A 15,834-nucleotide genomic window follows, 5' to 3' on the forward strand; every position below is an offset into this window, starting at 1 on the left:
AAATTTGTTCATAAATAACAATAATAGCTGGCTTCATTTCTAAACTTTAAAATGTGATTAGGCGTAACATCAATTTAATTAACGTTGTTAACTAAATAATGACATCACGAGTATATTATATAATGTACGACACAAGAAATTAGTTAGAAAAAAATAAAATAACGGTTGAATGTACCTTATATTTAAGCATTCCATGTCAACTTAAGCACATAGTTCAACTCCATAAAGTATATACCTTCGATCGCGAGGTCTATGCATCAACTTAAGCATTGCTTAGCTCAATAAAATATATACCTTCGACCACGAGATCCCATATGTCAACCTAAACGTAGCTCAGCTGCATAAAATATATACGTCTGATCATGAGATCCTATATATTAGCCTTAAGTGCAGCTCAAATCCATAAAATATATGCTTTCGATCACAAGATCTCGTACATGAGGTACATCAGAGGTTCGAGTCTCTCAAACTCTATATAATATTACATATCTAACCTCTTTTATAGACCATGTCGGGAATAGGTAGAGATTTCATTTTCACGTACCCACTTTCAAATGTGAAGTTTGAATATCTTGGCTTGTATTTGTATATTTTCGCCGGTTTGTTTGTACCTACTTCTCAAACAACCCTTACCTAATAGACCAACCCTACCTTCATCTCCATTCCATTTTTTTCCTTATTTTTTTTATTTTTTTTTATTTACTGAAATGAAATATAAAATATTTTCATAAAAGGAAAATATTTATTAGTTATTCTTACATCTTTTTAATACATTGTATATACAATTTCAAATTAAAAAAAAAAAGTAATCTATTTATATTACACACGAAAATGTAAATAGTGGACATCTATGGCTCGACTAGTTAAAATTTTGTACTCTCGACTGAAAGTTTCAATTTGGTCCTTATATAGAGCGTTTTGATATACTTTTAAACGCTTTGATCTAGTCCTTGTTTATATAAAACATGGGCATCATATAATTACTCCAATCCTCTGTACAAGCAGTGAAACAAGGACATGAGCTTCTTTATAGCCTTGTCCATACAGCAGCACCTATTTTCCAGATATCTATAGCACAATGCCAGTGAATGTGGCACACAAAAGCCACAAGAGGACACCAGAAATTACCAAGTTCAACTTGTACGCCCTTACACAAGAAGAGTTTTTAGGGAAAGAAAATGGGACACTAAGCCAAAACAAAACTTATTTTACCTGGGTCTGCAAGGATCATCCGTGATCGCAGGAGAGCGACATTGAATCTGAACAATCCTGCTGAAATATCGGCAAATTGGGACGGGAAGCGGGAAGCGGGAAGCTAACGTGTTGACTAGCTAAGATATGAAGTCGGCTATCTTGATGGCTGTGGCTGGTTTGTAGAAGTAAAAGTCCTGGAGTGATGGCCTCCACCAGACACAATTCAGGCTGACTTGTGGTACGCACCTTAAGTGATGATCTCCCTCATCAGCCAATCCAGACTGGGGTATGCAAAATACAATATGAGAAACGACGGGAGAGCGAAAAGGACGGTGACTAATATGTACAGAGCCAAGATTGCTGCACTGGCAGGCACGGCGTATAGGATGATGAGGAGGAAGATGATCACCAATGGAAATTTAGCTGTCAAGTGAACGAAGAACACGAGCAATTTGCAGAGAGATGATTTCAGTCTCTCCAGATTAAAGCTATGGGCATGGCTATTGGCGTTGTTTGGTCGTTGTGGATCTAATTGACGAACATGGTGTCCCCTCCTAAGGTTACTGTGACCGACTTGATTACTCCTTGAATTTCCGCTCACGGGGAAGACTAGTTGATCCCCAGAGAAATCAGAACGAGATTTCACCCTTTCGCCATTCATGTTCTCAACCATCCACAAAAGGAAGTAATTCTTGCAAGGGAATTTGAGGTTTCCTTTATAAACTAGGCGGAAGGATAGGAGGTTGCACCATGGGCAGGATATGAAAAGCGGAAGCTGAACGGGTAATGTCGGGAACTTCACCACAGCCCACTGCAATCCCAAGATGCAATTCTTGCATAGAGTATGGCCACACCATAAAACATGGGGCACATTCTCAACAATGTTGAAGGATTCCCAGCATATTGGACACTCTAGCACCTCCTCCCTACCATCTGAAGATACCTCATCATCAGAACACTCTGTGGCGGTATGAGTCAGTTTTTGGGAGCTGCTCTTTAGTCCAGTACATCCAGCCACACAATTGGAAGCAAAATTCCACATTCTAACAACACACAGCTACGGGTCAGAAACGACCACCTGCAATAGTAGCTGAAGTTGCAGTTTACCAAGGCATATTAGCAATTAACTTCATGCCAAATGAGTCAATTATGCTTTATCTAAGAGTTGAGTCTTAAAGGAAAAAGGAAAAATGGGGAAAAAATCAACTAAATCAACAAGGACTGTACCTGACATCACGAGACAAGGTACATAGATATCATATGTACCATTAATTTGAGTCGAACAATGTATAATATTCGAGAAAGTTGGATTAATTTCATCAATAGTGAATGATGGATGAATGCTTGACTAAGATTGTAGGAAAATCATGTAACAAGGAACAGGTGCAACGCTATGGAGGAAAAGCGTGTAAAGAATCAAACTTCTTTTTTTCTAATTTACACGAGTAACAAATATAAAGTAGAGAAATAGAACTTAGAAAACAGTCTTAAGAAGGACCTCGAAAGATTTCCCTACCTGTCCTCACTGTTTTCAAAAGGACGCCTATGTGTTTCACAGAAAAACCCACACTGGAAGCCTGGCTTTCAAATAAGACTGCTTGAGGCGCTCTCGCCTCGGTGCTAGAGATGGGCAGGAAATATTCTGAAAGAGTATTCAGTTTTCTCCGCAATCTCTAACAAAAACTCTTAATTTTTAAAGTTTCCATTATCAACTTATTTATAATACTATACTCAGCCTAATATAATATAAGGAAACCTGTAAATCCACAAAAGAGACGGGTTACCTCTAGAGGACCAAAAACATTAAGGCACCCCGCTCGATAACCATTTAGGTTTTGATTTTTTATTTTTGGTTTATGAAAATTAAGCCTATAAATGCTACTTTCCCGGGTTTTCTTGTCTTGTTATCTACCTTCCAAATTTTGATAACTAAAAAAATAGTTAACAAAAACTTGTTTTTGTTGTTGGAATTTAGCTAAGAACTCAAATATTTTCTTAAGAAAGATGAATCCATGATAAAGAAATGAAAAGAAAACAAGAACAATTTTCAAGAACCAAATGGTTAACAAATGGGGCCTTAATTTTTTAGTATTAGAGTTATAAATACCACTTTCACACATGAGCTTTTTTGTTCGTTATCTACTTTTAAACGTATTTTCAAAACTCAAGCAAAGTTCTTAAAACTAAAAAAGTAGCTTAAATTTTGACTATGAATTCAAAACTTTCCTCTAACAGAGGTGAAAGAAAACCATAGAGGAAACAAGCACACAATGTTCAGAAACAGAAAACTAAAAACAAAATTGTTATCAAACAAGGCCTAAATAAACCATAGATGCAGCAAGAAAATGGCAAAATAGGTTGAGAAACAACGCCCTAGAGACGATCGATTGGAGGCCAAGTACTATACAATTGGCCTCATCGGATATAAAATTAACCTAAACGCGTTAACATTACATTACAAATATCCATTAGTTGCATAAACCGCACAAAAGAATTCAAATCAAATCCCCTAAAAAAGGCAGAACAATAAGAACAAACACGCAAAGAACAAAAAAAAATCCCTAAAATCCTCGCAGAAACCGCAAGATTACTGAAAATACACAACAAATTCACCAGGTGAAAATCGAAGAACAACATTGCAGAAACAGAAAAGGCACAAAAACATCAAAAGATCGACGAAATTAGAACCAAAATCAATCAATCAATCAAAAAAAAAAAAAAAAAAAGCTCCAGAAAGAAAGGATGAGGCGATCTTACCCCTAACAAATCCCTCACGCCGTGTGAGGGATGAAGAAGAGAAGCTTGAATCGGGATTATTCAGTTGACTTGAACTCCGGTTAGGATTACGGGACGATATTTTTCAGTTGGGAAAGGGCAAAAGCTTAAACGAAAATGGAGCTTGGCGGTGTGTTGTTGTGGACCTTCTTTTGCTGCTCATCACTCATCCATGTGGAACCAGATCTGAGAGTTCTTTCAATGTCACGAGACTTGCACGTGATCCCTCAAATTTTCTTTTTAAAAGTTTGTGTAATAAATTTAATCATTTTTTTCGATAATTATTCGACTAAATAAAAAGATTAAAGATTTATTTATTAACCACAAATTAATTTTGTATGTAATTGAATTTTTTAATATTTTATTGTCGTTTTTGGCACAATTTGTTAATTACTAACGAGTAATTAATCCTAATTTGTTGAAATTAATCACGAATTCACTAATGTAATGTTAAATTAATTAGCTTAATAAACTAATGAGAGCTTAATTAAGCCTTTTATTTTCTAATTATTTTTTGTATGCATCATTTTATAATTTCTTTTTATATTATTTTATTATAATTCATCATTATTATATAAGGTTTAAAATTGAATATTCCTAAGTTCATTCTATTTTCAAATTATTTTTTGTCATGCTTTTCTAGTGTAATGGTCCAAGTTCACAGTTAGCAGATATTGTCTTCTTTGTGTTTTTTCTTTCGGTCTTCCCCTCAAGGCTTTAAAACGCGTCTGCTAGGGAAAGGTTTCCACACTCTTATAAAAGGATGTTTCGTTCTCCTCCCCAATTAATGTGGGATATCATATCTTGTGTTAATCACGTTAGAAATGGCTCTAGAATAATCCAAAATAGTAGAACGAAGCTAAAAAAAAAGCGATCCAAGCCATTTAAGTCAATCAGAGCCGCCACGAGCAGATAGAAACCCAACGAGCTGCAACAGCCCAAGCCCTCCGCTAACATATACGTGAGACCCCACATCAGTTGGAGAGAAGAAAAAGCATTTTTTTTTATAAGGGTATGGAAACTTCTCCTAGCATACGTGTTTTAGAATGAAACCCAAAAGGAACAGTAGAAAGAAAAAAAAAAAAACATGATATGAACCACGACCAAGGAATTTCCATACCTCAAGGTCCAATTACAAGGACCAGAGCCAAGAAGCTACAACAAACCTTATACAGTTATATTCAAGCTATGGTGAGCTTATCAAAGGAAATTCTAGAAGACGCTGGAGACCTCCGTTATATGTTGTGCAAAGTTGAGCTTCAAGAAAAAGATGAATTAAATGCACTTTAAGTTGCATTTAATGAACTCTGCTGAATTTATGAAATTAGTCTAAGGACGAGTCAATAAACACATTTTATTAATTGTATTATTTAATTATAGTTTAACTCTTTGTTTGTCATATTTAAGCTAGTTTTAAATATAGGAGTTAAGGTATATTGTTACCCACATAAGTTACTATATTCCACCATTCACTACCATTAACTGACCATTTTAATATGGAGGTTAGGAGTATTTTTCATTTACTAGCCCATTTAATTTGGGAGTTATGTATTAGTGGGTTAAGGTTGTAAGGACTATATAAAGCATTCTTTTCTTTCATTAGACATCAGATTTTGAAATTAAGAATAAAATTTCTATTTTAGCTTTGTTGAGAGCTAAACTTGCATGTAGAGTCATTCAAGTAGTATTGATCAAACCTCTTGTGGAGTGATTCGAATCACGAGTTTAGAAACGAGTTTTCTTTACTCTTGATCTTGATCATCAAGGTAATCGGTTCCAAACTTTCCCTTGAGTTGATTTCCATATCATAACATCTACTAGAGGTGGGTTTGAGCTGTTACCCGAGCCAACTGAAGCCAAACCTAACTAAAAAAATCGACCCAGTACTCCAAAATCACTCTCGTTTAGATATGATCTCGATTCAAGAAGATTTGTATATATATATATATATATACACGTACAAGATTGGGTATGATTTCCAAAATCAACAAGGAAAAAGCAAAAAGGAGGGCTCTAAAGCAACCTTTCCATGAACAAACTTGACTTGGTGAAGCTTTTTATGGCACCAAATCAGTTGGCTCTCTGTTAATCTTGACATACTCACCACTCTTGATATCAATCTCAGCTCAACCTCTGCTATCAACAATTCATCCCTCGCTATCCCTTCTTCACTCATCCTTTGCAGCTTCTTCACTATACAATTCCCACTTCTCATCATGTCTTTTAGCCGTTTCTCCTTCTAAATTTCATGTAATTTCAAGATCAAAACTCACAAACAACGAAAAGGGTTGTTTTTTTTATCAGAAAACCCAGAAAAAAAATACCTTTTTTAGATCAGTTCTTACTTGGATCATCATGAGTTCTGCATCAAACGGGTTTTGGGTATCAATCCGATGAACATGTTCTTGAGGAAACACGAACTTGATAGCTGAATTCCCAATGTCCTTGTCCGATTGAAGCAATTCACGAAAAACCCTTATTGAATCTTCAATGATTGATACTAAATCTGCTGTTGAAATGGTACTTAGATTCTTGTTATTTACACAATCCTCTGCAAGTGAGTTGGGTAAGTAATGGAAAGCTTCAAGATTTCAGGGTAATTTGATAATGTACTCATAAACCCACCTCTAATGGCAGGAACTTGAAGAAGATTACGAACGAGACGTCGATTTTTCGCGTAGTTTTCGATTCGAGGACCGTTAAACGGCTCGTCCTCGATGAATCTTTGAATGAGAATGCAGAAGAGTTGAAACTCGTTTACAACTTGACTGAATTGAGAGTCGTTTTGTTGCAATTGTTTGGCTTTTCTATGCTGCCATTGAAGAAGCTCCCAAGACAGACAAAGATGTCCGACATAGACCATTTCCATGTCTCTTTTGATGTCTTTGATCAGTTTTAGACAGCCCTTGTCTGCTCTCCCTGGCCTTAACATGTCGGAAAACAGAGATTTTAGGCTAGATTTCCTTCCATCATTTGGAAAAACTGGATCTTTCAGCTTAACAAACCCTGCAACAAAGTAATCAAATTAGTCCCCTCGAACAAAGTACATCATAGAACCTCTCCTGAGGTCTATGTAGCCCTTGAATAGCTTTCTCTTAATCGAGACTCAGCTCCTTTCTCTGAAGCCTTCGAACAAAGTACACCCTTTGTTCGAAACATGAGTCACTTTTGACTACACATTCGAGTCTAGCAAATTCTTTGTTCGACACTTGAGGATTCTATTAACATGGCTAAATTAAGGGCATGACTCTGATACAGTGTTAGGAATCACAACTCTCCACAATAGTATGATATTGTCCACTTTAAATTCTCGTGGCTTTACTTTGGGCTTCCCCAAAAATTCTCGTACCGATGGAAATATATTTCTTATTTATAAACTCACGATCGTTCCCTAAATTAGCTAACGTGGAACTCCCTCTCAATAATCCTCAACAAAGACCGACTTACCGATGGCATAATTCGTTTGAGTATTGAAGATGTCGAGCTTTCGCATTTTGTCTGTATAAGTCTTGTAGAGCCCATGAATCTCTTTGAAATGTTCTTTTTGTTCGAAATTTCCACCATTTTTTAGAGGTTTTAAAGCCATGGGGCGCATGGATTCTGGCTCTGGCTCTGTTTCTTCTTCTAGAACAGTTGGAAGCCGTCCTGTTCTTGAGTGTCTTAGCTCAATTTTGAGCTGGTTGATCAAATCTTGATGCTCGATCTCGTCCGATTCTGTTTCTTTTGATTCCTCTAAACTCTCTTGATTCTCCTCCTCGTTCCAATCATTTACAACCAAAGATTCCGCATTTGAAACAGAGTATTTGTGTTCTTGTTCTTGTTCTATGAACCCATCATCAAAACATGGAGTTTGATCACAGAACAATTGTTGAACAAAACAGCTGGTTGTTTGTGATTCTTCCATGAATCCATGGATTTGTGAAATGGGTTTGAGCTGAAACTTGCTTGAATTTGAGCTCGGTAAAACATAGACAGGCTCTGTCGGTGCTTCTGGTATTGTATTGTTGCCATGGATTGCAAGAACAGAGCCGACATCCATGTCGTTTGCTCCATAATCAATGGAATTTGATTCGGAGTTGAAAAGGTTGCGATAAATGTTAGAAACATACCTGAAAAAGTTTAAGATTAGTGCTCCAAGAACAGAGACGATGGAGTTGCAGAGGAAAAATTTCAAGGGATTGGCGAAAGGAAGCATGTTATGGAACAGAAATTCATGGCTTAGTGAAGGAATATGAATATATAATATGATAAGGACACAAAATTAGTTTGAATTGATCTCGAGTCGAATAGATAAGAACAAAATTGAAATTTAAAAACGATACAGAATCTAAATCGGAACCCTAATATTCCCGAACTATGTTATTATATTATGTATTTGTTTTGAAATAAGCTAATACTATTGCTTAGACCAACACGTGATCATGTCATATTCTAGCTGTGATGTCCCATATTGGTTGGGAATGGGAACAAAACACCCTTTATAAGGTGTGGAAACCTTCTCCTAGTAGACGTGTTTTAAAGCGTTGAGGGGAAGCTCGAAAGGGAAAGCCCAAAAAGAACAATATCTGCTAGCAGTGGATCTAGGCAGTTACAAATGGTATCAGAGCCTGACACAAGACTGTGTGCCAGTGAGGAGGCTGTTCGGGTAGACACGAGACGGTGTGCCAGTAAGGATGTTGGGCCCCAAAGGGGGTGGATTTGGCGGGGGTCCAGACGCTGAGCCTTGAACGGGGGTGGAGAACAAAACATCATTTATAAGGTATGGAAACATTCCCCTAGTAGACGCGTTTTAAAACCTTGAGGGGAAGCCCGAAAGAGAAATCCCAAAGAGGATAATATCCGCTAGCAGTGGATCTGGGTCGTTACAAGCTGAGTCAAGGCCTCACAGAGATCCATTCATTTGAGTACTAACGAGGCATGAATCCTTATATGTTCTATGTACCAGGCATAATGTCGACATACCTATGTTGTCCAACACTGTCCTCGAAAATTCCTTCTTGAAGGAAGATATCTATGACACTCGTCTTACAATTCTCCCCCACACTATAAAACACACATGTTTCATTAGGTAGTTCACTTAGGCTATGAAGCTCGAGGGTAGTTGAGGGTTGACATCATACCTCCCTCAATCACATTTTTAGGTATCTTGATTTTGACCAAACTTCATACGGCCTCGTGAAGCGTCTGTCTAGTGTCTAACTGACACCAAATCTAAACAGCTTTCATATTTCACTTGTACGAGCTTCGAAATTCACGTTAGTTTAAAGGGTAATAATGTAATTTTGAAACATTGTATTTACTTAGAGGAGAAGTTAAGTCACAATTCTCTTTTTTGAAATTAGTTAAGTTAGAATAAAAAGAAAAAGAGAACCATAAAGACAATAGGGACTTTATGTCTTGCAACACATGGAATATAATTTTTTATTTTTTATTTTCAAATTGTCAAACGTGGAATATTATTTTACAAACATTAAATTATTAAGGTATTAAAAAAATTAATGATTTTATTAAAACTTATAAACCAATAAATGTCAGTAGTCATCCTATCTTCAGGGTCGTTCATATTCGGATGTGGTCTCTGTTCATTCATGTACCCTTCCTTTTAATCGAGTGTCACATGTCCACCCGTTTTTGAGTTGGTTCGTCTTTGAACAAGATGCACCTTTATTTTCGATGACTGACCGTGCTTTGTTCAGAGTAATCCTATATTGGGTGACTTCCTGGAAATTTTTCTATGATGTATGTGAGTGAGGACAAAATATGCTAGAATAGCTCATGTTCGTATGTCTCAGGAGAATGCTAGGATCATCACGTGTCATTTAGGATTCATCTATGTACTTCTATTCAAGCACCACAGCTTGAGTCGACGTAGACGTGGTCTACTTGAACCTTGACCTTCTAGAATAGTTAGATAAGGCCAAAGACACATAGCGGCCAAGAGTGTGAATGACCATCTCTAACCGTCGTCCAGATAGGTCTTACAAAGTTTAGAAGCGTAATTAAGAAGGGTTTAAATTGTCACGTGGAATGAGACATAGAGAAGTGGGTGGGTTTACTTAGGGTTTGACTTCAAGTCTCTTCTTGGTTGCACGCATGGCATTGGAATGCGCTCAAAATGGCTTTAAATTTTGAACACCTTATCCCAATAATTAATCTTTTTTTATTTCAAACTTTTTTGTTTTTGTCTCTCAAAACCCCATTTTTTATTTTAATTTAATTTTTATTTTCTTATTTCGATGCATGACTTTTTTTTTATTATTAAAATATTACATATATTTTATGTACCAATTAATTCCTTTTTTCCTTTTTATAAATAAATTAAATCATAATATCAATTTCCTTGTAAGATATTGCTTTTTTAATATATATATTAATTTTAAAATTATATTATATTATAAAGATCCCTATGGTAAGTTTTTATTTTACCCCAACCCAACTAGCTCTAGCACGGTAAAGATATATAGCCAATAGAAAGAAGTCATCTCGTAATTCTATGCACCTAGAAAGAAGTTTATAATTAAGAAATACTATCTTCATTGAAATGAGGCATTTTGGGGAAACACAAAGCAAAGTCATGACGGCTTATGCTCAAAGTGGACAATATCATACCACTGTGGAGAGTTGTGTTCGTCTCATGGTATCAAAACCATGCCCTCAAATGTCGAACAAAGGGCACCAAAAGAAAAAGGAGTCGAGTCGCCTCCTCCATATCACTGTGGAGAGTTGTGTTCGTCTAACATGATATCAGAACCATGCCCTCAAATGTCGAACAAAAGGCTCCAAAAGAAAAAGGAGTCGAGTCGCCTCCTCCATATCACTGTGGAGAGTTGTGTTCGTCTAACATGATATCAGAACCATGCCCTCAAATGTCGAACAAAAGGCTCCAAAAGAAAAAGGAGTCGAGTCGCCTCCTCCATATCACTGTGGAGAGTTGTGTTCGTCTAACATGATATCAGAACCATGCCCTCAAATGTCGAACAAAAGACTCCAAAAGAAAAAGGAGTCGAGTCGCCTCCTCCATATCACTGTGGAGAGTTGTGTTCATCTAACATGATATCAGAACCATGCCCTCAAATGTCGAACAAAAGGCTCCAAAAGAAAAAGGAGTCGAGTCGCCTCCTCCATATCACTGTGGAGAGTTGTGTTCGTCTAACATGATATCAGAACCATGCCCTGAAATGTCGAACAAAAGGCTCCAAAAGAAAAAGGAGTCGAGTCGCCTCCTCCATATCACTGTGGAGAGTTGTGTTCATCTAACATGATATCAAAACCATGCCCTCAAATGTCGAACAAAAGGCTCCAAAAGAAAAAGGAGTCGAGTCGCCTCCTCCATATCACTGTGGAGAGTTGTGTTCATCTAACATGATATCAAAACCATGCCCTCAAATGTCGAACAAAAGGCTCCAAAAGAAAAAGGAGTCGAGTCGCCTCCTCCATATCACTGTGGAGAGTTGTGTTCGTCTAACATGGTATCAAAACCATGCCCTCAAATGTCGAACAAAGGGCTTCAAAAGAAAAAGGAGTCGAGTCGCCTCCTCCATATCACTATGGAGAGTTGTGTTCGTCTAACATGATATCAGAACCATGCCCTTAAATGTCGAACAAAGGGCTCCAAAAGAAAAAGGAGTCGAGTCGCCTCCTCCATATCACTGTGGAGAGTTGTGTTCATCTAACATGATATCAGAACCATGCCCTCAAATGTCGAACAAAAGGCTCCAAAAGAAAAAGGAGTCGAGTCGCCTCCTCCATATCACTGTGGAGAGTTGTGTTCATCTAACATGATATCAAAACCGTGCCCTCAAATGTCGAACAAAAGGCTCCAAAAGAAAAAGGAGTCGAGTCGCCTCCTCCATATCACTGTGGAGAGTTGTGTTCGTCTAACATGATATCAGAACCATGCCCTCAAATGTCGAACAAAAGGCTCCAAAAGAAAAAGGAGTCGAGTCGCCTCCTCCTCGAAGGCATAGTAAAAAATGACTAAGACTCCAAAAGATGAACCCGATAGCACTAGGACTAGGACCCTTGATGAAACATGTTCGTCTAACAGATATCACTAGGACCCTTGATCAGATAAACCCGATTTTTGATTAATCTCAAATTATGTAAACATAATGACGTTCATATAACAACAACAATAAATTTGTTCAAAGAAGACCCTTCAACCCTTTTAGGATTAGGGTAAAAGAGCACCAAATCGAGCTTGCACCGACCGACCCTGGAATTGTTCTTCAAGCCAAGTCGTTAGCGGTTCGATTCATCTCAAACCAATTTACCATTTTACCCCTAACATAATACATATAGTATAATTTATATTATTTTTGCAGTATAGTTTCTTCATCAATAATTATTTAAAAAAATAAATGGGTAATATCTGACATAGTCATTGGAATAGAAGCTGAGGGAAGAATGGAATAGAAACTGAACATCAATATATATATATATATACACATATATATAGATACATACATATATATATATATATATATATATATATATATATATATATATTCAAATTAATAATTTTTTAATTCTTATTTAAGTGAGAGCGAGCTTATCTTGGAACTTGGTTTGAGCTCAACGTTTCCATTTATTCATCATCGAAGAACGTCCATTAATTAATAATATATAAAACAAATAAATCAGTACAATTTTGTAACCATCCCAAGAAACCGGCTGAACCGGTTCAAACTCCTTAAATTCATCTAAAAAACCGGTTCTCCAAGTCAAACCAAAACCGGGTTTTTAAAGCTCGGTCGCCAAGATCAATTTTTGTTGACTTTTATGGGTCAGCTTCCTCGCAAAACACAAACCCACCTCGATTATGGTATTTAAACTGTTATGGGTCGAGAAAAAATTATCATTATTGTTCAAAATGGAAGAAAGAAATAATGAAGAACTTGTTCTTGAAAATGATGATGATGTGATGCTTCCTGGGTTTAGATTTCATCCAACGGATGAAGAGCTTGTTGGGTTCTACTTGAAAATGAAGATCCAGCAGCGCCCGCTTTGCATTGAGCTCATTAGGCAGCTTGATATCTATAAATATGATCCGTGGGATCTTCCGAGTAATGTTGTTTGATTATTGATATCTCTTCCTCTGTTCATGTTGTTGTTGGTGATACTCATTTTGTGTGTCTTTTTGGTTTAGAGCTGGCGGCGAGTGGAGAGAAGGAGTGGTATTTTTATTGTCAAAGAGACAGGAAATATAGGAACAGTGCAAGGCCTAATCGTGTCACCGGAGCTGGGTTTTGGAAAGCTACTGGCACTGATCGTCCTGTTTATTCTTCCAATTGTTCTTCCAAATCCATTATTGGGTTGAAGAAATCTCTTGTTTTCTATAAAGGGAGAGCTTGTAAAGCACTCAAAACTGATTGGATGATGCACGAGTTTCGCGATCCGTCTAACGTTATGGTTCGCCTCTAATTTTTTAAGCTCGATTCATTTAAAATTGAGTCTATGTTAGGTATGATACTAACCACTTTGAACATGAACTCTCGTGGTTTTACTTTGAAATTTCTCTAAAAAAAACCCATGTGTGACTCCCTCTCAATAATCTTCCTCTCGAATAAAGTACACTACAGAGCCTCCCCTGAGACCTATGGAGCCCTTGAACAACCTCCCTTTAATCGAGGTCTGACTCCTTCTTTGGAGTATTCGAACAAAGTACACCGTTTGTTCGACACTTGAGTCACTTTTGAGGCTTACAATTTTTTTTTTTGACATTTGAGGTTTCTATTGACGTAACTAAGTTAAAGGTATGACTATGATAGCATGTTAGGAATCACGAATCTCCACAATGGTTTGATACCCTAAAGATCTCGTACCAATGAAGATGTGTTCCTTACTTATAAACTTATGATCATTTCTTAAATTAGTCAAGAGTTTATTGTATATTGTTTTAATATTTGATTGTTTGGTTGTTTTAGGATTCGTGGGCGATATGTCGGATTTTCAAGAAGACGAATGTTTCTCGAAGAGGTGTTTCGTCTACATTGAAACATGAGATAACTTACGAACCCGACGTGAACAGAAACGGGTCGGTTTTGTGTTCGAAAACGGTTGAAGATGTTGTTTGCAATGTCTCGAATGATTATTTGGAGGGAAAGCTCCCTCAGCTTTCCATTCCAAATGAACCCATTGGCGGTCCTTCCAGCTTCACAGCTCAGCCAATGGGAGTCGCCGACATTGATGTTTCCTCTTTACTGTTGAATATGTCGGCTTCCTTTGTTGGCGACTTTGGTTGTCGGGCGCCTGAAACATCTGAGCCGTTTTCGTGGTTTCAGTCTGTTGGCCAGCCCGACGGCTTGGCTGAGCAGCCAATGTACGGCCAAGACAATGCGTTGTTGTTTGAGGACTCGAAGCCGTGGGAGTCGGCGCCGCCGCCGTCATCGATTGGACATGCTTTGAGTTGCATTTGGGACAAGTTGTTGAATTGAATTTGAAATTCCTATGATCTCGAGAAATTTCAGGTTTTTTTTTTTTTTTTTTTTTTTTTTTTTATTTCTTTTTACTATTGCAAAATTGCATTCCAACTACCCCAGCTATATCTAATTCAATTACTAAATATGTATAGCTACTTCAATTACTAAATATAAATAGCTACAATTTTCAGCACTAACAATTACTACAGGACAGAACTTTCTTGACTGAGGTATCATCAATTTTCTCAATGGTGATTCAAATTCCTAGGAGGGAACTGTGGTGAACATGCCTGAATTTCATCGATAACAGCACAACTGTAGTTGGAGGTTACATCAGCCATCTCAACAGTAACAGCCTTATGTTTTGCACCATCAACTTCCTCTCTTTCTTGTCCAGTGATCAGATCACAAGGGATTTTAGCCTTATTCAACCGCTTTGAGACTTCCCAGGCCAACAGTCTCAGGGGACCACAATATAAACCTGCATAAGAAGACAAAAGAAGGGATTCAAAAGATATCCATGACCATGATTTAGTCTCTCCATGATAATATAGAATCAAGAGAACAAGAAACTACAAACATAAATTCATGATATCGATTGGCATGTACCAGAATCACTTGATTCAAGCCTCTTCAAAGCATTGTGAGTTTTGCCACTATTTGTTGGACCCANAATGAAGGTTAATTAATTTCTAAGATACTTTTTAGTTTTTATGGTCGAGAAGTCTCTAATCAAGGTCATTTAAGACATTACGAATTGAGTTACAGTATGAGATCTCACATTGGTTGGAGAGAGAACAAAACATTTCTTATAGGGTGTGGAAACATCTTCCCCATGTTATAAAACTGTGAGATTGACAGTTATACGTAACAGGTTAAAACAGACAATATTTGCTAGTGGTAAGTTGCGAGATCCTACATCGATTGGAGAAGAAACGAAACTTTATTTATAAGGGTATGGAAACCTCTTCGTAGTCTACGCGTTTTAAAACTGTGAGGCTCACGACAATACCTTACAGGCTAAAACGGACAATATTTGCTAGTAATGGTCTCAAGCTGCCTATGTTCGAATAAAAAACCACTCTAAGATAGTTTGTTCTTAAGGGTCATATTCCATACCATATCGTTGATGAGTTTCTTAAAAATGGAACATGGGATTATTCACTCGACTCTCCAAACATATGATAGCCATAAATTTAAATATTGAAAAAATTTAATCATTTTTTATTATCCGTATTCATTTGTAGTTACCTGTCACAATTTTCAATCGAACTATGCCCATTAAATTATGGGTTAGGTCCGTCTGGCTCCAACCCAATAGAGTTTGAGACCCATAGGCCAAGCCTAGGCCTTTACCTGCCCAATAATGAAGCCAACTGCCTGTCTGATAATATTGAGCAAAACATTGGAGAGACAAATAAATAAATAAATATATATTATAAGA

General features: G+C 37.1%; 3 protein-coding genes across 9 annotated transcripts; 1 reads left to right on the forward strand and 2 right to left on the reverse strand.

The window, feature by feature from the left end:
• Window positions 1-886: 886 nt before the first annotated feature.
• On the reverse strand, window positions 887-4,143 carry LOC111452589. 6 transcript variants are annotated; one of them, XM_023093388.1, is made up of 2 exons: window positions 3,954-4,143; window positions 887-2,276 (listed from the first exon to the last, which is right to left on the reverse strand). In XM_023093388.1, the coding sequence occupies exon 2, from the start codon at window positions 2,234-2,236 to the stop codon at window positions 1,442-1,444; it is 795 nt and encodes a 264-aa protein (XP_022949156.1). In that variant the 5' UTR covers window positions 2,237-2,276; window positions 3,954-4,143; the 3' UTR covers window positions 887-1,441. The 6 variants fall into 6 exon arrangements, with proteins under 6 accessions (XP_022949156.1, XP_022949157.1, XP_022949154.1 ...); XM_023093389.1 differs by having other exon boundaries at window positions 887-2,272; window positions 3,952-4,143; XM_023093386.1 differs by having other exon boundaries at window positions 887-2,284; window positions 3,952-4,143.
• A 1,710-nt stretch (window positions 4,144-5,853) lies between these two features.
• LOC111452277 lies at window positions 5,854-8,200 on the reverse strand. 2 transcript variants are annotated; one of them, XM_023092912.1, is made up of 4 exons: window positions 7,417-8,200; window positions 6,595-6,975; window positions 6,315-6,520; window positions 5,854-6,208 (listed from the first exon to the last, which is right to left on the reverse strand). In XM_023092912.1, the coding sequence occupies exons 1-4, from the start codon at window positions 8,162-8,164 to the stop codon at window positions 5,954-5,956; spliced, it is 1,590 nt and encodes a 529-aa protein (XP_022948680.1). In that variant the 5' UTR covers window positions 8,165-8,200; the 3' UTR covers window positions 5,854-5,953. The 2 variants fall into 2 exon arrangements, with proteins under 2 accessions (XP_022948680.1, XP_022948679.1); XM_023092911.1 differs by having other exon boundaries at window positions 6,294-6,520; window positions 7,417-8,198.
• Window positions 8,201-12,841: 4,641 nt separating this feature from the next.
• On the forward strand, window positions 12,842-14,445 carry LOC111452278 (protein FEZ-like). The gene is made up of 3 exons (XM_023092913.1): window positions 12,842-13,034; window positions 13,118-13,380; window positions 13,896-14,445. The coding sequence occupies exons 1-3, from the start codon at window positions 12,842-12,844 to the stop codon at window positions 14,403-14,405; spliced, it is 966 nt and encodes a 321-aa protein (XP_022948681.1). The 3' UTR covers window positions 14,406-14,445.
• Window positions 14,446-15,834: the final 1,389 nt, after the last annotated feature.

Source organism: Cucurbita moschata, unplaced genomic scaffold, assembly GCF_002738365.1.
Source record: "Cucurbita moschata cultivar Rifu unplaced genomic scaffold, Cmos_1.0 Cmo_Scf00014, whole genome shotgun sequence".
Lineage (NCBI taxonomy): Eukaryota > Viridiplantae > Streptophyta > Magnoliopsida > Cucurbitales > Cucurbitaceae > Cucurbita > Cucurbita moschata.

Coding starts and splice junctions, on each gene's coding strand:
- LOC111452589 (XM_023093388.1), bottom strand. CDS start 2,236: ATGTGGAATTTTGCTTCCAATTGTGTGGCTGGATGTACTGGACTAAAG.
- LOC111452277 (XM_023092911.1), bottom strand. CDS start 8,164: ATGCTTCCTTTCGCCAATCCCTTGAAATTTTTCCTCTGCAACTCCATC. Junction 6,976..7,416: donor TCAAACGAATTATGCCATCG/GTAAGTCGGTCT, acceptor ACTTTGTTGCAG/GGTTTGTTAAGCTGAAAGAT. Junction 6,521..6,594: donor TCAAGTTCCTGCCATTAGAG/GTGGGTTTATGA, acceptor ACTCACTTGCAG/AGGATTGTGTAAATAACAAG.
- LOC111452278 (XM_023092913.1), top strand. CDS start 12,842: ATGGAAGAAAGAAATAATGAAGAACTTGTTCTTGAAAATGATGATGAT. Junction 13,035..13,117: donor TGATCCGTGGGATCTTCCGA/GTAATGTTGTTT, acceptor TTTTTGGTTTAG/AGCTGGCGGCGAGTGGAGAG. Junction 13,381..13,895: donor GCGATCCGTCTAACGTTATG/GTTCGCCTCTAA, acceptor TGGTTGTTTTAG/GATTCGTGGGCGATATGTCG.